The sequence below is a fragment of the Hylobates moloch genome, unplaced genomic scaffold (genome assembly GCF_009828535.3).
Source record: "Hylobates moloch isolate HMO894 unplaced genomic scaffold, HMol_V3 SCAFFOLD_5, whole genome shotgun sequence".
NCBI classification, from domain to species: domain Eukaryota; kingdom Metazoa; phylum Chordata; class Mammalia; order Primates; family Hylobatidae; genus Hylobates; species Hylobates moloch.
In genome coordinates, this window is record NW_026652280.1 from 90,635,598 (window position 1) to 90,657,581 (window position 21,984).

Consider the following 21,984-nt stretch of genomic DNA (forward strand, 5'->3'; position numbering starts at 1 on the left):
TGAACCTGGGAGACGGAGGTTGCGGTGAGCCAAGATGGCACCATTGCACTCTAGCCTGGGCAACAAGAGTGAAACTCCGTCTCAAAAAAATTTTTTAATTAATTTATATATGTGTATTTATTTATTCATTTATTTATTTTAGAGACAGGGTCTCACTCTGCACCCAGGCTGGTGTGCAGTGGCACAATCATAGCTCACTGCAACCTGAAACTCCAGGGCTCAAGCCATCCTCCCTCTTCAGCCTCCCAGAGTGCTGGGATTACAGGTGTGAGCCACCATGCCCAGCTGAAATTTTCCCTTTTTACAAGGATATCAGTTATACTGGATTAAGGTCCACCCTAATGACCTCATCTTACGACTTTATCATCTGCAAAGACCCTATATCCAATAAGGTCACATTCACAGGTCCTGGTGTTATAGGATTTCCACATCTTTTGGGAGAGACACAATGCAACCCATAACAACCTGTAACCCACTGTGCTGTCCCAAAGAACTACAACACCAGGGGGATGCTGAGGTTCAGAGAGTGTCCTTGCCCTGGTGGTAGGGCTGGGACGCAGCAGGACTGGGGAGGCGGGACCCACTGCTGCTAGACACTGCAGCACTCTTAGACACAGCTCAGCCACCTGAGCAGATGATCATTTCCCAGTTCCGCTCTGCAGACCTTTTTTTTTTTTTTTTTTTCCCAGCAGAGATGAAATTTCACTACATTGGCCAGGCTGGTTTTGCACTCCTGACCTCAAATGATCTGGCCGCCTTGGTCTCCCAAAGTGCTGGGATTACAGGCGTGAGACACGGCGCCCGGCCCCACTTTGCAGATTTAAAAACAGGACATCTGGAAGCTCAGAGAAGTTAAACTCACCCCAGGTCTCACAGCCAAACTCTGGCTTGCCTGACCTGATGTCAGGAGGCTTTCTCAGTGCAAGAAAGGAAGGGCAGGGCAAGCCTTAGCCAACTGTTTATCTCCAAGAGGCTTCTGACTCTCCTGGGCACCTCCAGTTCCTTCTCCCAAGAAGGCACGTGGCCGAGCTGGGTTTGGGTGATTCATGGTCCTAGAGTGATGAGTGAGCAACAGGCACTGTGAGAGTCATGGTAGGACCTGGCCAGAACTTTGTCCCCTAAGTCCTGGACCTGGTCCCTTCTTTGGGATCAGTTGGAGTCTCACAGAGCCTCGCACATCCTGGGCAAGTTACAGCACATGCTACAGGATCTTTGCAGAAATGTAAACAAACTCTTCTTTTTTTTTTTCCAGCCACCAATAGAATTTAGAATTTATTTATTTTTTATTTTATTTATTTATTTATTTGAGACGGAGTCTTGCTCTGTTGCCAGGCTGGAGTGCAATGGCAAAATCTCTGCTCATTGCAACCTCCGCCTCCCTGGTTCAAGCGAGTCTCCTGCTTCAGCCTCCCGAGTAGCTGGGACTACAGGCAAGCACCACCATGTCCAGCTAATTTTTGCATTTTTAGTAGAGACAGGGTTTCACCATGTTGGCCAGGATGGTCTCGATCTCTTGACCTCCTGATCCGCCCACCTCAGCCTCCCAAAGTGCTGGGATTACAGGTGTGAGCCACCATGCCCGGCCTTAGAATTTTTTTTTTTTTTTTTTTAGAGACGGAGTCTTGCTCTGTTGCCCAGGCTGGAGTGCAGTGGCACGATCCCAGCTCACTGCAAGCTCTGCCTCCCGGGTTTGCGCCATTCTCCTGCCTCAGCCTCCCTAGTAGCTGGGACTGCAGGCGCCCGCCACCACGCCCGGCTAATTTTTGTATTTTTTTTTTTAGTAGAGACGGGGTTTCACCGAGTTAGCCAGGATGGTCTTGATCTCCTGACCTCGTGATCCGCCCGCCTCGGCCTCCCAAAGTGCTGGGATTACAGGCGTGAGCCACCGCGCCCAGCTGGCCTTAGAATTTATTATGAAATTAGACATGAGATTCCAAAAAGTAACTAGAAGATTTTTTATTTTTTATTTTTTGAGAAAGGGTCTCACTCTGTCGCCTAGGCTGGAATGCAGTGGCACAGTCATAGCTTACTGCAGCTTCAAACTCCTAGACTCAAATGATCCTCCTGCCTTGGACTTCCAAGGTGCTGGGATTACAGGCATGAGCCACTAGTCTTGGCTAATAACTTTTCTTGACATACTAAAATTCTGTTTCTTAAATAGCATTTCCTGTCATTTTGGGTGGGTGCACGAACCTGGGGTGGGATATCTTTGGGAGGTAACATCATGCACACAGAAGGCAGGAGCCCTAAGGGGGTTGGGGATGGCTCCAGAATGGGGTCTGAGAAGGAGATGGAGAAGCCTGTTCACGGAACACTTCATAGTGGCTTGCTTTCCGCAGGGTCATTGGCAGGGCGGTCCCTAGGCCTGGAGCGCGCTTCCCGCCCATCCCCAGGCCCTGCTCCAGGTCGGCCTCCTGGGAACTATCCCGTCTGCCAGCACACCCTGTCCCGAGGCCGCCTCTGACCTCCAGGCTAGGCCTGGTCCCCACGGCGCTTAGCGCAATCGTGATTTAAACACCTATTACAGGGCGCTCAGTCTCTAGTGCCTGTCTTCCCGCGGCTGGGCTGACTACTCCCAGCACGGACACTGAACCCTTGGCCGTGCGATGCTCCGGAGCGCGGGTCGCCATTGGGTTGAACTACAGCTCCTAGCATGCTCCGGGCCGGCGACATCCGGAGCCCCTGGTGGTTGCCTAGCGACCAGGCGTGTCCCGGAAGACTGGCCCGGCGCGGGGTGCGACTTCCGGGGCGGCGGTTGCATCAGATTCTAGGAAGTGTCTGTAGCTGCAGCTGCGGGTCCGGGATTCCCAGCCATGGCAGATTCCTCCGGGCAGCAGGGTGAGCGGCGCGGCCGGGCCAGGCTGAGGGCGGCTGGGGGCCTGACTGGGCGCTGGGTGCTGGGCTCGAAGGGCGGCGAGTCCTTATGTCTGAGGGGCCGGGGTGCCTGGGTTCGGAGGGGCGGCTGTGTCCGTGGTCTGAGGGGCGGAGGCGCCCGGGGTCTGAGGGGCGGCAGTGCCCGAGGTCTGAGGGGTGTCAGTGCCCGGGGTCTGAGGGACGGCACGTCCTCGGGTCCGAGGGGCGGGGGTGCCTGGGGTCTGAGGGGCAGCAGTGCCCGGGGTCTGAGGGGTGTCAGTGACCGGGGTCTGAGGGACGGCGGGTCCTGAGGTTCGAGGGGTGGCACGTCCTAGGATCCGAAGGACAACGGGTGCCCGGCTCCGAGGGACGGCCACTGGGACCCCTGGGACCCCTGTTTGAGGGTCTGCTAGACCCGTGGCTGGAGCACAGACCCGCGGGGACCCGAGCCCGACCGGGGCGCTGCCCAGACCACCCAGCCTCAGTTTCTTCACTTGGTTCCTGCCGAGGTCCCCTTGCATCCTCACCCCGGGAGGTGGCCGTACATCAAACAGCCTCTCCCCAGCCGGTGCCTGGGCGGGCCCTCGCTCCCTCTTGCCCCAGCTGGACTTTAGGGGGGAGACAAAGGCCCAAGGGTTGTTTTGGTTTTCTGCCCAGACCTGGCAGCTTCCGGGAGGTGGGCGGAGGGCACCTGAGGTTGGTACTTAGGGAAATGGGGCAGAGGACGCCAGGGGTACGCGTACACACAGTAAAAGGGCTTGGGGCTTTACCAAGGCTTTCATCTCCAGTTCCGCAGGCAGTCCACTGCAAGCTGATTGTCAGAGCATTACTGCCCCATTTTATTGCCAACCCGGGAAGGTTCCCCAGGGACACAGCTGTGTCAGCTCCCCCAGTCACTCGTGTCACCAGCGGGTAGACCTTGAGAGACCAGTGAGTCTTCTCTCACTGTCCCTCCAGCAAGATTTTAGGTGCTGGAAAGGCAAGAGACTGAATCAGAAAGCCCAGATTCCTAACAGTCTGGAGCAGGCTTTCCAAAGGAAACATTCTCAGTATCTAGTTTTTAATTCTTTTGGCTGGCAAAAATTAGATGCAAGTTCTTCTAAGACACCTCCAGCCCCCACCCTCAGTTTAGATCGTACCAAGATTTCCTTAGCATCCGGTGGTGCCCTTTGCCCCTTGAGGGTTTATTGGTTTATAGGTAGGTAGTTCTGACTACCTGGGTAATCTGGCAGCATGGGGACACCCAGATGACAGGGCTACACTCTTGTGTCAAGTGGCAGGAGGTAGTCACCTTCCAGGCACGCCGCCTACCACCCTACCTGTGTGCCTGGATTCCAGCACCATCTCCACCCGTCCCAGAGCCAGGCAGCCCTCAGAAGTCACCCAGATTCCTGTAAAACAGCATCATAGTTAACAGCCCCAACTCTGGAACCACCCTGGAAGGGCCAGAGTCCCAACTCTGCCCCCCGCCCCACAGCAAACCATGGGTAATGGCTCCTACCTTGGAGCATGGAGTGTAAATGAATTAATAGATGGGAAGGACGTAGAAGAGTGCCTGGCACTCAGTAAGTGCTGTGTCCATGCTGAAAGTCAGAGCCTGTTTGTTTTCAAACTAAAAATGTGTTTTTGTTCATTTGTGAACGTAAATGACATATTAGTAGTGTTTTGTATCTTGTTTTTAAAAATAGCTTTAGAATTTTAGGTTTTCAGAGCCTTGTAAGAATTGCCTTCTTTTTGGAGCTTGCCATATAGTTTGGGATTGCCCTCTCCGGGCTGTCAGGGCACCAGGCAGATTGCCCAGTCCTCAGCCTGCGCACAGCATCTCCAGCCAGTGTTCTTTTGCCCCAGGGCATGGCCCACCTGCCTTTACTATCACCTCCTCCCATCACACACACACACTCTCAAAGATGAGAACAGGAAATAAAATCCAATCGTAGGCCGGGCTCAGTGGCTCACACCTGTAATCCCAGCACTTTGGGAGGCCGAGGCCAGCAGATCACGAGGTCAGGAGATCGAGACCATGATGAAACCCTGTCTCTACTAAAAATACAAAAAAAATTAGCCGGGCGCAGTGGCGAGCGCCTGGCTACTCGGAGGCTGAGGCTGGAGAATGATGTGAACCTGGGAGGCAGAGCTTGCAGTGAGCCGAGATCGCGCCACTGCACTCCAGCCTGGGCGTCAGAGCAAGACTCTGTCTCAAAAAAAAAAAAAAATCCAATCGTAAATGCTTTCAGTGACCATCTTCCCAGATTTTTCAAGGAGGCCTTCATTTTTGTACCATCTTCCCTAGTTGACTCAGAACGTCTATTTCTCTTTCCTGATCTCATTGGGTATGCAGCTTCTCCTTTGTAGTCTTGAAGGTGCATAGGCTTGGTGCCTGTCCAAGAGCCTGATTATTTCAGAAGGATGAGTTTCATTTCTGAGGTTTCTAGGATAGATGGAGCCTACCTCAGGGCCTTTTCGCACAGACTTGGGATACCACTTGGGCGGCTGCTCATCAGGTCAGACTTATAGTTTAATTTTTATACAGTTTAATTCAAGGGTCTTCATAATAACGCAGCCAGCATTTTTTCAGCATGAGTCTGTGCCAGGCACTGCTCTAAATGCTTTACATCTGTTATCTCCTGCCACCCTCGGAGGAACCCCTTTGAGGAAGATCCTGCCGGCATCTTGTATGGATGAGAATCCTGAGGTTCAGAGAAGTCAAGCAATCTGTCCACCATCATGACTAGCCAGAGGCACAGCCAGGCTCCCAACCTGGGCAGCCTGACTCAATAGGGACCTTAACTGCTGTGCTGTGCTGTGCTGCCTTTGATGATTCTCTTCAGACTCACAATAACTCAACCCAGTGAGTTAAGGCAGACGAGAATAAAGCTGATGCCCTTCGATGTTTTCCCCAGAGCCACATGAAATGTTTGCTCCTCTATGAACTCAGGTACCATGTTTCCAGGTATTTGAAGAGTCTTAGGCAGTACCCTTGGGGTAGAGATTAAGCCATTTCCAGTGTGGGTGCTCTGGGTGGCAATATTGCTGTCTGATCACCCCACAGGCTCATTGTGAGGGATGCTGGATTCCCCTGATAATGAATAACTTCCCTCCCAGTAAGGAGGAAGAAGGAGATGCCATTCTTGGGGGTGAGAGAGGATGCCTGGGGGCCACCTTTGTGAACGAGTGGCAGCTGGACCTCCGGGGCTGGTGATCAGGATGGGGAGGGGGAGAGTAAGCCCTCACCTGTAGGAGGAGGCTCTGGTCTCTGGGAGTGGGTGGTGGTGGCTCCTAGTTGGTGAGAGCAGGGGTGCATGCCCCTCTCTCCTCCCCACGATTCATGTCTGGGGGCTTTTTCCAGTCCCCTTCTGAGCACTTCTTGGGCAGGGAGTGGGTCATTGGGAAGGACCCAAGAGGAGCAACTATAGAGGGTGGGACCAGGGGAACATTTGCAGAAAGGGAGTAACCTGCAGGGTGAGATGTTGCCTGGACACCCACAAGATGAGGACCCTGGTGGGACCTTTGAAGTGGCAGGGTCAGAGGGCAAAGAGTCAGGGTGAGTGAGGGGTGCAGACCCCCACCAAACTGAGGCACTTATTAGGAGCTCAGACCTGCTGTAATGGGGTCTGCATTTTAGCAAGCTACCCACCCATGGGGAAGCTGATTTAAACCTCACTTGCTGGGCCCACCCCAGAGATTCTGATTTGGCAGGTCTCTGGCGAGCCCAAGAATGTGACTTCTCTGGATCCCCCAGGTTCTGCTGCTGATGGCACACCAGGGCCATGCCTGGAGTGGAGCTGGGAGAGCCTCAAAGGAACGCCGGAAGAGAAACAGGGCAGCCAGGAGAGGTTTAAATGCTGATAGGAGGCCAGGCATGGTGGCTCATGCCTATAATCCCGGCACTTTGGGAGGCTGAAGTGGGTGGATCACCTGAGGTCAGGAGTTCTAGACCAGCCTGGCCAATATGGTGAAACCCTGTCTCTACTAAAAATACAAAAATTGGCTGGGCATGGTGGCGGGCACCTGTAATCCCAGCTACTCGGGAGGCTGAGGCAGGAGAATCGCTTGAACGCGGGAGGCGGAGTTTGCAGTGAGCCGAGATCATGCCACTGCACTCCAGCCTGGGTGACAAGAGCGAGACTCCGTCTCAAAAAAAATAAAATAAAATAAAATAAAAATAAATAAAAAATAAATGCTGATAGGAAAGAGCCAGAGAGAGGGAGAGATCGCACTGCCACGGTTGTTTGACGTGTCAGAGATGTTGTTCATTTGGTGTGGCTTTGTTTTGGTATCTGTGCTGAGTGATTGCCTGGTACTTGCATGTGATTTCAATAAATGTTCTGTAGAGACTCCACCTTTGTAGCTGGTGATAACCACCATCCACCTTTGGGAGATTCCCATGTCCCTCAATGTGTTGATGAACTGAACTGCAAGGTCACCCGGTGGTGGGCATTCCTTCCCGTGCGGGCAGAGCAGGAGTTTCAGCATGGAGTGTGCAGGCTCTACGATGAGGGCTGGTGTCGAGGAACAGGTCCCTGGGAGGTTTTCCATCTGCCCAGAAGTGTTCTCATCTGATCTCAGCATCAGACTGATAGACCACAGCCTGGCTCAAACCCATGACCACTTGAAAGCTGACCTATTTTTATTTGTTTCCTCAAGACACACTTAAATGCAGCTACCACAATTACCCAAATGACTGACTGCGTCCATCTCATGGAAGCCTGTCATTCTCCTGTGCTTCCCTGAGCACTGGCACCTTTCTGCTCTGACAAGATCCTTCCCAAGCGTGGACTTGGTTCCCTTTTGATGAGCCGCCTAGGCTGCTCTAGACGGTACATTTAAGAATGATGTGATCCAAGATCAAGGCAGATTTGGTAATAAACTTTTAAAATAATAAAATTAATTAAATAAAAATGAGTGTGTGATCCCCAGGAAAACGCCAGGAAATTCTCTGTGTGTAGCATGCGGCTATTACAATAACATTAATAATACCAGAGCGATTATGATAATAATGATGGCAAACGGGGCCCCGGCTCTGTGCCACGCAGCTTTTAAACATTTTACAAGTGTAATTTGACTTAATGGCCTGCAGCTTTACAAGGCTGATGTTATGAGCATGTTTTACCGTGAGGAAATGCCGCCGTGTGTGTGAGTGTAGGCACTCCGCCCTGGAGGGTGTCGGGGCCGCCCCTCAGGTCTCCAGAGAGCGGATCCACAGCGGCTTCAGGTCCCAGACTGCTTCCTCAACACTCAAAGCCACTGCAGCCGTTAGGATATTTTATGTTTTTCTCATTTTAAAAATAGCAGATGCTTACTGCAGAAAATGTGAGCAATGTAGAAAAAGAGGGAATTAAAATCACCTGTAACCCCCTGTCATCAACCATGGTCACTGTCAGTGTTCGGGCCGTTGCTGGTGGTCTCCATCAGAATCGACTGAGTGTCAGAGGCACATGACTGTCAGCTCACTGAGCTGGAAGCCGATGCTGTGTCACTTTCTCAGGGTGCTGCTGTTGTCTCTTCTTCCCTCTTGCTATCGTGGAGTCCAGCCCAGGCAAGAGCAGTTGCAGAAGACCAAGGCTCAGGGAGGGGACAGGGGAGAGGAGTGTGGAGGGTCAGCATTGGGGAACAGCTTTCAAACTGTGGCCTGACCCATGAGGGGACAAGGCTCACCTTCCGGCTCTGTCCATCCCTCTGACAAGTTCTCTAATCTTTAGTGAACTTCATTTTCTGTATCATGAAATGGGACCACTGCTGGCAGCTACAGAGCTGTTGGAGGGAAATATCCAGCTAAACTAGAAGTCTCCTGGCTGGAAGTTGCTCTGCAAAAGAGTTTGTAGGAGTCTGATATTTATTTAGAGTTAGTTTTCCAGGACCTCACTTTGGGGTGCTTGGAGCTGCCATGGTGGGTCTGCCTCCACCTCCGTCCTCCCTGATGTCATCTCCAGTTGGGAGGAGAGCGCATCTCCATGTAGGCAGCCTCCTTCCTCTCAGAGGGAAGCCCCCGGCAGTGCCAGTGCTGACACCGGGCCTGTAACTGTGGGGATGGGGCAAGTGAGAGGCCCTCAAGAGCTCCTGGCACCCCCCTGGCACCTTCAGCGGGGCCAGAGTCTGCCCGTTTCTCTTTCTTTGGACTGTTGGAAGAGCTGAAGTGAACAGTGACTTGTTCTTGTGTCTCTGGTATCTTTGGGCAGCAGGGCTCCTGCTAAGCAAGCCCCTGGGGGCTCAAAGCAGCAGAGGCTGTGGCCAGTTCCCAGCACTGGTCCTTGTGCAGGTGTCTTTTTGAGAAGGGTGCATGAGGCCCAGTGTCGTAGGGGAACGCCAGCCCACCGGTGGCATGCACTCTGTGGTGCCATTCTGCTGTCCACTCATCTGTTCCCTCGGCAACTTTATCCAGTATCTGGAATGTCACACGCTCAGTTGTAGATGTTGAAGATCGAGCAGTGAATAAGGTAGATGAAGCGGTGGGGCAGATGGTGAAGGAAAGAAATGTGGGCATGTATTAGACAGGGGTGCTGCAGAGAGAAAGAGCAGCCAGGCTCAGGGTCTAGAGGCGGGCGCCATATGGACAGGGAGTCCTTGAAGATCTGGTGGGGAAGCCGCACCTAGCAGAGCTGTGAAGGATTAAGGGGCCTGCTGGTATTTGGGGAGCATGCCCCCTAAAAAAGGAGCAGCAGGTGGAGGGGCTGTGTGACTAGGGTATGGTGAGTCAGGTGGGGGCCCATGGCCAGCATGAGGACAGGCTTGTGCTGCTGGCGAAGTGGGTGTTAGGGGGCAGTAATGTGAACTTGCCCTTTGCAGCAGGGCCGCAAGAGCCCTGTGGCTGTGAGGGGAGAGCCATGCTGGCTACAGGTGGCGGTGTCTGGCTTGCAGGAATCCAGGTGACAAGGGCTGGCTCTCAAGTCCAAAGCCTCTTGAGTTAGAGGCCCTGGATCCTCCCGTGGGTTGGCTATGGGTGCTCCTAAGGATAACTTGTAAAGGGGTGTGATTCCAGCTTTGGCTAGAGAATGTGCCCAGAGCTTTGCTTCTGGGTGCCTATGGCTGCTTGGAGTGGGTGGCCATCTTATTGGGGTCAGATGGGACAGTGGCTCCGTGCAGTGGGAAGGAAGCAGGGCAAGTTAGAGGGACGCTGCACTTGTCATCCCACCAGCGAGAGTCATCCCACCAGCGAGAGTCATCCCAGGAAGCCATTTTAAGCCCTGCATCCATGTTGAGACTTCAGGAAGGCTCTCCCACAGTGCCCACCCCTTTACTGCAGAGAAGAGGTGGCTTCAGGACATCTTCTCCGGCAGCCATGGAGGCCGGGCCCTGGGGCATCACGTGGCTCCGTGGGCTCCCTGGTGGGTGAAGAGCTCGGCCCAGTGGGGGCATTCTTGCTGCTGCAGCTGTGCACTCCATTCTGACTCATCTTTGCTGACACTACAGCGTTCCTGGAAGTGCCAGTTATTGGCCTGACACGAAGGGTTTTCCCCACACTAAGCAAAGCAGAGAAAGGCATTCGTGTGCAGTTACCCCCACGACACACTCTGCTGTCTGTTTTCAGAAGCTGTGTGGGTTTGGTTGGGGTGACTCTGGCTCTGTGCCAGGAGTAAACACGGAGATGGGGGACAAAAGGGAATGGGAGAAGGCAGAGAGGGGCACTGTGATGTGCAGGGCATCAACGCCCCATGGCTGTGATGTCGGGCAGCCTGTGCCCAGGAAGGGCAGCTGGCACAGCAAGGGGTGGCCAGACATGTGCTTTCCTACCCTGAGTGAACTCTGGGGTGAGAGGGTATTTGTGTGGAAGGAGCAAGCATCGGTCCGTTTCCCACAGTCCTCTCAGCAAACACAATCACTGGTTCAAGGTTTGGATGCACCTGTGCTCATGGGCTCAGGGACCAGACTCCCTCCTCTGGCCAGAAGCCTGGCACCATCTGCCTGCTCTGCCCCCACTTTAGGGACGTGGGCTGGTGGACACAGCACCTGGTCCCCAACTCCCATGTTGGAGGTAATTGCAGGCAGATATTCCTTAGAATGGTGAGACAGATTTTATTCCCTAATTCCTGACAGTAGGGAAAGGAGCTGCGTTCCCTGCCAATTCAGCAGAGGTGACTTTTGGATTTAAAGGGAGAATGATTAGCTGGGCCTGGTGGCATGTGCCTGTAGTCCCAGCTACTCAGGAGGCTTAGGCTGGAGGGTCACTTGAGCCCAGCATTTTGAGGCTGTGATGAGCCTTGATTGCGCCACTGCACTCTAGCCTGGGCAGTAGAGTCAGACCTTGTCTCTAAAAAATAAAAATAAATAAATAAATAAAAATAAAAAAGGGAGAATGAAGGAGGAGAAGGAGGGTGGGCAGGGGCTCAAGTGAAAAATGCCATGGGGCTGGTCAGCATGCATGTGTCAAGGCGGCCTTGTCTACAGCTGGCAGTGGTGAAAGTTAGGGTTCTGCTCCTCCTCCCAGTGGTGACATGAGGAACAGTGGCTCTCGGGTCCTTGAGTGACACACCTGAGTGGTGGAGGTGCACACTTACTACTTTGAAGGCTCTAAGGAAGGAGGCTGGGGCCTGGGGCCAGGGGCCAGGGGCCAGGTGAGGCTGGCTGGAGCAGCCACATTCTCCTGGCAGCCCTGTGCTTTCTTGGGCTGGTCCTTTGAGGGGGCCCAATCCTCCTGAGGCTGTGGCCTTGACCTGCAGAAGCCATGCTGGAGTCCAGCTGTCTCTTGGGGCAGGGGTATAAATGGCACACATTGTCAATGTGGGGTTCTCCCTACCCCTCATCCCCCAGCACCCAGAGGGAAAGGGTGCGGCTGCGACAAAGAGGCTTGAAGTTGGTTTGGTTTCGGGGATTTTTGTTGTGAGTTTTTAAAAATTGAGGTAAAATTCACGTAACAGACTTAGCTGACAGGAGGGATGCCATGATCGTGTAGGGAGCTTTCCCAAGGCAAGGCTTATCTGTTACACTCCAGATGTGCTGACCCCTGTGATTTCCCCAAATATCAGAAACTGAACTGCGTAATTTGTGATAGTGTGGATCTGTGTTTGTGCTTTCCGTGATAGAAAAAATAAATTAAAAATGTAAAAACTAAGTAATTTATATGACATAAAATGAAAAGTGCACAATTCTGTGGTATTTGGTGCACGATGTTGTCATGCAGCCTTCAGTTCTGTCTAGTTCCAAAGCATTTTCATCACCCAAGAGGAAACCCATCCATACCTGTTAGGCAGTCACTCCCCCAACCCCAGTCGACACGCTGCCCCTGTGCCTTTACCTGTTCTGGATGTTTGGTGTCCAGGGAAGGGCTTGAACACCTTTTTCCTTGGTTCCGCACCATCCCCTAGTCCCTGTCTTTCTGGCGGCCTCTGGGCTGCCTGCCTGCCTGCCTGACACCATGTGCCCTCTGTCTTTGCAGCTCCTGACTACAGGTCCATTCTGAGCATTAGTGACGAGGCAGCCAGGGCACAAGCCCTGAACGAGCACCTCAGCACGCGTAGCTATGTCCAGGGGTACTCACTGTCCCAGGCAGACGTGGACGCGTTCAGGCAGCTCTCGGCCCCGCCCGCTGACCCCCAGCTCTTCCACGTGGCTCGGTGGTTCAGGCACATAGAAGCGCTCCTGGGTAGCCCCTGTGGCAAAGGCCAGCCCTGCAGGCTCCAAGCAAGTGAGTAACAGAGTGGGTTCCCTGGCCATTAGAACCTCTCTCCCAAGGTCAAGGGCTTTCTCCATCACCCTGGTGCTTACCTGGCGCCTGTGGATACCCCAGAGGGAGCCTCGCCCAAGTGTGTCTCGAGCAAGTGGCCTGGATGGGCAGATCCAGCGCTTGCTGGATGGAGGTTGGGATAAAATCACGCCCCATGGAGTTGGTTATTCAGGAGCAAGATGTTCACGTCACTGGTGTAGCAGGATTGCCTGAGGTGGTGGGGTGCAGAGCCGCTGCAGCTCTGGGGTTCCACATAGCATGCCCAGGCCACGGGCCCTAGCCTTGTGATTTTTAGCTAAGGCTGTGCCTTGCTCTGGTTGACTCAGTTCTTTATTTTTTCCATAAGATTGTAGCGTGTCTATCCTCCAGCTTTAGAATCATTGAATCCTAAAGTATTAATTGGCATTGAACTTTTTTTTTTGAAATGGAGTCTCGCTCTGTCGTCCAGGCTGGAGTGCAGTGGTGCGATCTCCACTCACTGCAAGCTCCACCTCCCGGGTTCACGCCATTCTCCTGCCTCAGCCTCCCGAGTAGCTGGGACTACAGGTGCCTGCCACCATGCCTGGCTAATTTTTTGTATTTTTAGTAGAGACGGGGTTTCACCGTGTTAGCCAGGATGGTCCCAATCTCCTGACCTCGTGATCCGCCTGCCTCGGCCTCCCAAAGTGCTGAGATTACAGGCGTGAACCACCGCGCCCGGCTGGCATTGAACTTTTTAAAAATCAGAAATAAGTCATTTTTTCTCTTTGAGATGATGTCTGTCCCGTAGCTCCAGCCTGTTGGTGCTGGTTGTGTCTGTGGAATGTGCCTGTGGTTATTTGCAGGAGATACTCCTGGGATGCCTGCATGGCTTTGTCACTCTCTGTGGCAAATCTGAGGGGGCTCCGTGCCATCATCACTGAAGTATGCCTTTGGGTGGCTCAGCTCCTCCTGTGGCTGTGGGCACTCCCCCACCTTCATGTGGGGGCAGGTTTAGTGCTGTTTTCTGGTGGTCCTGGCTGTACCTGGCAGCCTTCTGGGGGCTTCTCCAGACTCCGTTGGGGCCTGGGATTTGGAACATGCCACCCTGCCTCTGCCATGGGTCAGGCCTCAGCTAGACCATTGTTTCAACCAGGGGGTAGGTGGGGATATCACATCTCCTAGGGGTCGTGTTTTCTGGATAACTCTGCAGCAGACACTCCTTCCCCAGCATAGGGTGGAGGCTGTTGCTGTGCAGGTCATGTCCTTCCCCATGTAGCCATTCCTGCCTGAGCCTCCAGCACAGTCACCCAAGTGACACCTGTGCTATGAGGTGCCTTCTCTCCAAGGGCTCGGGTGTCAGGTTGTTCCCTCTGCTGTGTGCCATTCCAAGACACAGCCAGAGGGGGCAGGCTTAGGGAGGGTGGAGCGGGCCCGGCCCCTCCAGCTCAGGAGTGGCCTGTCCAGTCTTCCCTCATAGGGACTTACTGAAAGAGCGGCACAAGCCTCCATCCACACTGTGGGATGAAGGAAGGGTTTTGCTCCTGCAAACACCTGTTAACCTACAGAGAGGAAGCAGAGCCATGTTGCTGTGTGACAGAATGGACCGTGGATAGCACTAGTGGAGTTGTTGTGCCCTCCCCAGGTTCCAAATCTCATCACCCAGGCTGCGCAAGAGGCTGCCAGGGTCTGCTTGTGCCAGGAATGATGGACATTATGTCAGGCGACCCTCACTCAAGCTTGGTGTACACTGAGCAGGGGCTGAGCAGGGGCTGAAGGGGGAGGTGGGAGCTGGAGTCCGGGACTGCTAGAGCATCCAGTGACCTCGAGTGGGTCCGAGGCGCCATGGAGTCCAGTGTAGTGTCCTCGCCCATGTCCCTGGGATGACAGTAGCTGTGGATCTCCTTCCCTGCAGCTATGAGAATCAGAGCCGCTTCCCACTGAGTGGGAGTGCCCTCTATTTCCATTGCTCATACTCCCCAAGCATGCACCTTCCTTCCTGGCACGGTGGGCCATGTGCCCCTCCTCCTACTTGCCCTTCCACCTCTGTTGGCCATCCCAGCAGCATCAGATGTGCCTGTGTCTGGCCCTCAGTATGCCTGCCTGTTACCAGCCCCTCCCATGTGCCTTCTGTGTCCTGTCTCCAAGATCCTCTTAGACATGGAAAGACTCTGCTTGGCCGGGCGTGGTGGCTCACTCCTGTAATCCCGCACTTTGGGGGCTGAGGCAGGCTGATCACGAGGTCAGGAGATTGAGACCATGCTCACTAACTCCATGACACCCTGTCTCTACTAAAAATACAAAAAATTAGCCGGGCGTGATGGCGGGCACCTGTAGTCCCAGCTACTCGGGAGGCTGAGGCAGGAGAATGGCGTGAACCCGGGAGGCGGAGCTTGCAGTGAGCCGAGATCGTGCCACTGTACTCCAGCCTGGGTGATAGAGCGAGACTCCGTCTCGGGGGAAAAAAAACAAAAAAAAGGAAAGGCTCTGCTTAACCCCCAGGTCCCTACTCCTGTGAAGCCAGACCCCTTCCTGGGGGATCCCTTCCCTGGATTGCCAGCCTCCAGCACAGAGGTCCACTGGATATGAGGACGTTGAACTTGTTGAGCACTTCTCACTTGCAGTGGAGGCTCAGCCCTTCCAGCCTGCTGGCCTCTCCCTACCCCCCGGGAAGGAGTGTCAGGCATACCCTTCACTGAGGAGGGTGTGGGTCTGTCAGACGCCGAGGCCATGGTTTCAGGAACATGAAGGTTTGGTGTTGCTCTCACCCCTTGGATGGAGGACCCTTAACTTCCTGATGAAGGATTTCTCTCCATGAACCCCTTGCATGGGTCTTGTCTGCATCTGGTGTGACGTAGGCAGACTGCTTGCCACTTCCTGGCTTCTCTCTCCATCATTTTATCTTCAGCCTCCCACATCCCTGTTTCAAAGCCATGTCTCTCATGAGCGGTTCATAGTTGTTCTGTTGTTGGATCACTCAGGTCAGGGTGGGACTGTGGAATCAACGAATGTGTGTTCATTTTTTTCCAAAGAAACGAAAGCACAGGCCCGGCGCGGTGGCTCACGCCTGTAATCCCAGCACTTTAGGAGGCCGAGGCAGGCAGATCACAAGGTCAGGAGTTTGAGACCAGCCTGGCCAATATGGTGAAACCCCATCTCTACAATACAAAAATTGGCGGGGCATGGTGGCGGGCGCCTGTAGTCCTAGCTACTTGGGAGGCTGAGGCAGGATAATTGCTTGAACTCGGGAGGCAGAGGTTGCAGTGAGCTGAGATTGCACTACTGCGCTTCAGCAAGATTTTGTCTAAAAAAAAAAAAAGGGCAAGGGTCCTTATGTGATATCTCTCAGTTCTTCCCTTTTGCAAATCTGAATTTGTATATCTGGGCCTGGTAACCCGTTTTCCTGGGGAGCCCATCGCCAGCTGTGTGGAGATAGCAGCCTTAGGGGAGCTGGAATGCTGGCTGTGGCCAGGCTTCTTGGACGAGCTTTCAGTCCTGTGAAGCCTGGGCCGTTTCCTCATAGCAGGGTGAGTGTGATGATCCTGTGGCCTCACGGCTGTGTTTCTGGGCAGTGTCTCCAGCTATCTGAGATGGCAGCAGTGTCCTCTTGAAGGAGCTCCAGGGTCTTTGTGAGAGAGGAGAGTGATGGGATCCTAGAGTGGCCGGTGAATGCCTCCAGGCACTGAGTGAGATTCTCCTTCAAGGGCTTGTGAGGCATTTAAAGTACACTGAGGCCAACCTGCACTTGGCCCCAATAAGCACATGATGTTTGATTAAGATTGGAGATTGCCCGCGCTTTAGAATCTGACCACCTGTGACTGCTGGAACTCACCTAGAGTGGGGGCTCCTGCTGAGCACTGGCCCTCTCTCCATCTCCTGCCCCATCTCCCACCTGCACACACTACCCCCACTGCCCAGACACACATGGTGCAGCCACCCTCCTTCCTCCCCTTGGCCTGTTAGTCATCAGCGTCTGCCGTCCTGGCTCGTGTGGCCTGAGCAGGAGCCAGGAGGCCAGGAGATGGCTGGTGCCCAGGACCAACTTCCCATGATCAGTGTGTGGCGATTTGCTGGCCATGCTGCCAGACCCTCTGGCACAGAAGCCAGAGACAGGAGGAGGCAGGATGCGAGCACCCTGGTGAGCTGCCAGGCGGCCTGCTGGGGTGGGCCCAGGTCAGTGCCAGGAGTATCCATCTCATAGGCCTTCCTGGTGCCACTCAGCAGAGACATGTGAAGCCCTTCCCAGGGCCAGGCACCAGCTGGGGTCAGAGGTGCCCAGCAGAGCATAATGCAGAACCTGGACCTGTGGGCGACGACTGTGGAGAAAAGTGGGGATCTGCTGAGGGGGCAGGGCAGGCAGGAGCCGGCTGAGGGCAATGGGAAAGTCACCAGGTACCGTCCTCCACACCTAGCTTTGCAGGATTGATGTTTCAGAGGGTGAATAATCACCCTGTGGCTGCCCCTGGCCCCAGGGACAGAACTCTGCCCCTTCAGGGGTCTCAGATGCAGGTTGTCTAAGGACAGCCTTGTGCCAGTTTGGAAGCCAGGCCTGGAAGCAGTGTGGTCAGAGCAGCCCAGGCAGCCCGCAGGCGAGTGGAGCAGAACAACTGGGAAAGTCTGGCCAGAAGGAGGTGACTGGACTGAGGGGCTGGCTGGCAGGGGTCTCCGCCTGGAGGCTGAGAGGAGCTCAGGTTATTTATGAAGGCAATATAGACCTATGTGGAGCTTGAAGCCCAGTGTCTGGATCAGAGTCTGCTGGGCTATGGGCCCAGAGCTGGGAGCAGCCACTCACTTCTGCAGTGTACGAAGTGATGAGGAGGGGCTGGGCTGGAGCCAGTCTTGCCTGCTGGCCATGGCCACGGGGGTCCTTTCTGCTCTGACTCCTGGCTTCTGTTGCCAGGGCTTGGAGGCTTGGAGGTGGCCTCTGTCCCAACAAGAGTCCTCAAAATCGTCAGTTTGTCCAGGTGAGGGATCCTGGGTGGGGGAGGTTCCCAGGGCTGTGGAAGCACAGACCATACCTTGTCAGTGTTAAGCCCTCACTGACCAGGAGTGCCAGGTGGTGTTGTGCTCACTGCCAGCAAGGGGCCAGTATTTGAAGAGCAGTGGAATGTGCTGGGCACGCTGTGTAGGCATTCCTCAGCCCTCCTGGGGTTCTGAGGGTGTTATTGGGGTATGCTGCCATACAGAATATGAGAAAGCAAAAAAAAGACACGGTTGTCAGGAGGCAGAGCTTGCAGTGAGCCGAGATCACACCACTGCACTCCGGCCTGGGCGACAGAGTGAGACTCCGTCTTAAAAAGAAAAAAAAAAAGACGCGGTTGTCTTTGCCCTGCATAATGTTGACCGAGGTTCATGTGGTTTCACATTGTTTAAATTTCATGGAAAACTATAGTCCCATTGTAAAAACCAAGTCTCCAGATGAAGAGGTGACTTGCACTTCCTGGTGCTGCCCCTGGACCCTGATCCTGTTCTCTCTGCCTCCCAGGCAAAGGCCGGCGTGTGCAGCCCCAGTGGTCCCCTCCTGCTGGGACCCAGCCGTGCAGACTCCACCTTTACAACAGCCTCACCAGGAACAAGGTAAGGAGAACACAGATGCCGTGGCACGCACACGCACACGATGGGGAGGCAGGACGGCCCATGTGCCTTGTCACACAACAGACTTCTCTGTTCCTTGTGTTGGGCTCTGGAGTTTCATAAATCCAGGTTTAAGATCCTTCAGTCACTTCCATGTTATAGTCTCTGTGACCCGGAGGCAGAGCTGTCCTCTGAAACCCAGACACGTGAAGTATCACGCCTCATGTGGAAGCCTGCCCATGACTTCTGGGCATGGATCACCCTGGCTTGTCTCTCGGACTCTGCCCAACCATAAATACTTGAGGTCATCCACAGCCAGGCCTTTCAGGAGGACGCGTGGTTGCAGCAGGTGGCACTGTATGAGCCAAGTAGGTTGGACAAAACGGCAAACCGGCTGGATGTTGTTGCGAGCACAGCAGGTTTTGAGAAGAAGGCAGGACTGGTTCCTAACAGAATGGGGTTTGCATGGGTTGCTTGGCTCAGGGCATGGCCAGTGACTCCAGTGATTTCAGACCAGGCTCTGGCCGGGGCTGCTTGGATTTCCATCAGGGAGCACGTTTGGCAGACAGAGAGTCAGGTGTGAGGGAGTTCATGGCCTTCCTTGGGAAACTGGTTGAGGATGATGCCCCCAGAGAAGTCTGAGGATGCTTGGATGTTGGGGAGTGGTGCCAGAGCAGCAGTGAGCAGCACCACAATTCAGGGGTCCTGGCCTCCAAGCCGGGCTCCTCCAACAGGGACTGACCCTGGCCAAGTGTTTTCTTCCTCAGTTTCTCCATCTGTAAAAAGAAAATGACATAACCTACGTCCTAGAGTGTACTGCGTATTGAATATTTAGCTCAGGGCCTGGCACATGGTAGGTACTCAGTAAATATTAGCTGTGTTATTGTTAAATAAGCAGCATTTCAACAATAAATAAAATCATTGATTCCCTTTATCGCCTCCCTCCATAGATGAGTAGAACCCCAGGGAGGAAGAGGCTCCACCCACCCAGGGCTCAGTGGGTGGGAGGTGCCGTACATCTCACTGGGCTCCCACTGAGACTGTGACTTTTCACAATAAAACAAAATGGTCTCTGTTGAATTGTTTACACAAAACACAAACCACACTGTGATGTTTGTTGCTGTTTTTGGTAATCCTGTGCAGTGTTTCTTGCATTTCTTGTGATCGTCATTCCTTCATTCCTAACAAAGGAAGTGTTCATACCTCAAGATGGGAAAAAGGTGACGTGGTATTGCTGTGGGCCAACCGTCTATGACGCATCTCACATGGGGCACGCCAGGTAGGTCCACTGCGGGGTGTCCCTGCAGCTTCTGCAGTTGGACGCAGAAGTCAGAGCCATTGGGATCCACAGCAGGGATCTTAGGTCCACAAAGATCTTAGATCTGCTACAGAGACCTGAAATTTGAGGAATCAAGCCTGAATTTCTTCTCTTATTTTTAAGATGAAAGTTTTAATTCCATAAGTAATCCATATTCACTGCAGAAAGACTACAGATCACCAAAAAGGAAATGTCCATAGCCTCACTGCTAACATGCTGGACTCGACCTGGGCACTTTTTCTCACAAACCTTAAAGTTTTCCCTCATCCCTCAAGCACTCGTGGGGGTCCCCAGATGCTGAGTTCCCGTGACACTCAGACCTGACAGGCCTGACGCTGAGTTGGCTGTGACCCCCCGACCACTGGATGGTCATGGCTGTAGCTCCTGACGAGTAGCTGGCTGTTGGGGTAAATGCCACAGAGTCTTTTTATTTGTTCATGTTTTAGTTGCAGTGCCAAGGTCATGTATAGTCAACCCTTGAACAACCTGGAGGGTAGAGGGTGTGACCCTCTGCACAGTTGAAAATCCACACGTAACTTTTGATTCCCCAAAAACTTCACTACTAAAATAGCCTCCTGTTGACCAGAAGCCATACCAATAGCATGCCAGTCAATGAACACATATTTTGTATATACATTACATACTGTATTCCTAATGATAAAGGAAGCCAGAGCAAAGAAAATATTATGAAGAAAATGATAAGGGAGAGGAAATATATTTACTATACATTAGGTGGAAGTGGATCATTATAAAGGTCATCATCCTTGCCATCTTGACATTGAGTAGACTGAGGAAGAGAAGGTGGGGGGGTCTTGCTGTTTCAGGGATGGCAGAGAAAATCATATATAAATGGACTCATGCAGTTCAAACACGTGTTGTTGGAGGTTCAGCTATACATATCATCTGGTTTGGAAATGTTTGTTTTTTCATTGCTTTAGGTCCTACATCTCTTTTGATATCTTGAGAAGAGTGTTGAAGGATTACTTCAAATTTGATGTCTTTTATTGCATGAACATTACGGATATTGATGACAAGGTAAAGGGAATTTGTAAGATTATATTTTAAATGCAATTGGATGGTGTAAAAGAAGATAGGACTTTCGCGTAAGTAAATAAAATAATGTAGGCTTGAGCTAGCTTGTGTTTTGACCTGATAAACATCATTTTAATCCCCTCAATGGGTTAATATTCCCACTTATGCTACTGATATGATCATTTCTATGATGTTCAGACACGGTTAGAAACCTGCATGTTGCTCAGGGGTCGGTAGCCCTGGGTGTTTTACAGAAAGAAGGCCTCCCATAGCACGCACTTCGACATGTGGCTTGCAGGGGAAGCTGGGGCTCCCAGGGCTCATTTCGTTAAGCGTCAGAAAGATCACGTTAGGCCTTGGGCACTACTTGGCAGGTGGGAGATGGAGGGTGGTGTTTCTATTTGATGATGGTGTGCATGTCCGGGGCCCACAGTTGTCTCCCACCACCCTCACCCTCACTTAGAGTTGGCCAAGGGAGAGAATGGGCTGCTGCAGAGGGATGCAGGTGGGCTCCAAGCATCACTCCCCAATGTCTGCCTTCCCTCCCCAGATCATCAAGAGGGCCCGGCAGAACCACCTGTTCGAGCAGTATCGGGAGAAGAGGCCTGAAGGGGCACAGCTCTTGGAGGATGTTCAGGCTGCCCTGAAGGTGGGCCTCTTGCTGTCTGCTCTAGAAACCGAGCCCTTTGCTTTCTGTTCTCGGTCCTTTGTAGGCTACTGTCCCTAGGGTAGTGTCGGTCTCACAGGCTTTCACAAAGTGTATGTTACTCAAGCCAGTTCCATCAGGGGCACTGAAGTCTCCATAGGTAAGGTCCCCTGGCTTGTGACAAAGTCACCAGGAAAGACGTACTGGAGTGGAGTGGAGAGTAGGTGACATTCCTGCCACTTACAGGAAAACAACTGAATTCATCACGGTGCCACTAATTACACTTATAAAAATGCTTACCAATATTGCTGTCTAATTTTCAATGCCAAGGTTACAACTAAATCAGAAACTTCTGCCCAAGATACAAAAGCTATACTAAGCTTTTTAATTTGGTAATACTGTAAACTTTCAGAATCTTTTGAAGAAATTAGTTATCTCTAGTATTTTCATTCTGAATAACCATTATTATATAGTTATTTTTATTACAATAGTAAGAATAGGTCATTTTACTCTCTACTAATTATCCTTAGTAATTACAGTAATCATTATGGATATGTTTATGGCATTTTATCTCTGGAATTAAAAACAGGAATAAAATTAGAGCTTAGCAATCCTTTAGGTCAGTGAGGCCTGAGTACCTTCCTGATGGATGTGTCTGCAGCACACCTCAGAACCCACTGGGTGGCCCACTTTTCCTCATCCCCAGAACAGCCCTAGAAATACTGCTCTCACACCCAATTTGCATGGGAGAAACTGAGGCACAGAGCGGTTAGGTGCTCTGTCCAGGGTCACACATGAGAGGGCAGAACCAGGAGCTCCTGAGCCGGGAGCTTTGGTCTCTCTTAGTTACTTACTGCCCGGCCACTTGGGGTGCAAACTTCTCTATCTCTATGGGGCCATGGGAAGCACTGGTCTGTTTTCTACCTGGAATCACCTTTATGAACT

At 52.7% G+C, this 21,984-nt stretch overlaps 1 protein-coding gene and 1 non-coding gene across 9 annotated transcripts in view; both read left to right on the forward strand.

The window, feature by feature from the left end:
- Nucleotides 1-2,747: 2,747 nt before the first annotated feature.
- CARS1 (cysteinyl-tRNA synthetase 1) overlaps nt 2,748-21,984 on the forward strand; it is a 55,662-nt gene continuing 36,425 nt past the window's right edge. For 4 of the 8 annotated variants that reach the window (XR_009213586.1, XR_009213585.1, XM_032153780.2 and 1 more), the window contains exons 1-6: nt 2,750-2,838; nt 12,224-12,472; nt 17,955-18,046; nt 19,234-19,322; nt 20,300-20,396; nt 20,944-21,042. Coding sequence is in view for 6 of the 8 variants with exons in the window: in XM_032153780.2 (XP_032009671.1) it covers nt 2,814-2,838; nt 12,224-12,472; nt 17,955-18,046; nt 19,234-19,322; nt 20,300-20,396; nt 20,944-21,042 (651 nt within the window). In the remaining 2 variants the exon portion in view is untranslated. Of the gene's footprint in view, nt 2,839-12,223; nt 12,473-17,954; nt 18,047-19,186; nt 19,323-20,299; nt 20,397-20,943; nt 21,043-21,984 lie in introns of all 8 variants that reach the window. The other 4 variants (XM_032153782.2, XM_032153781.2, XM_032755481.2 and 1 more) reach the window with 2 other exon arrangements.
- LOC116470121 (U1 spliceosomal RNA) lies at nt 11,704-11,866 on the forward strand. Its single transcript, XR_004248540.1, has one exon. It is a non-coding gene; the product is annotated as a U1 spliceosomal RNA (small nuclear RNA).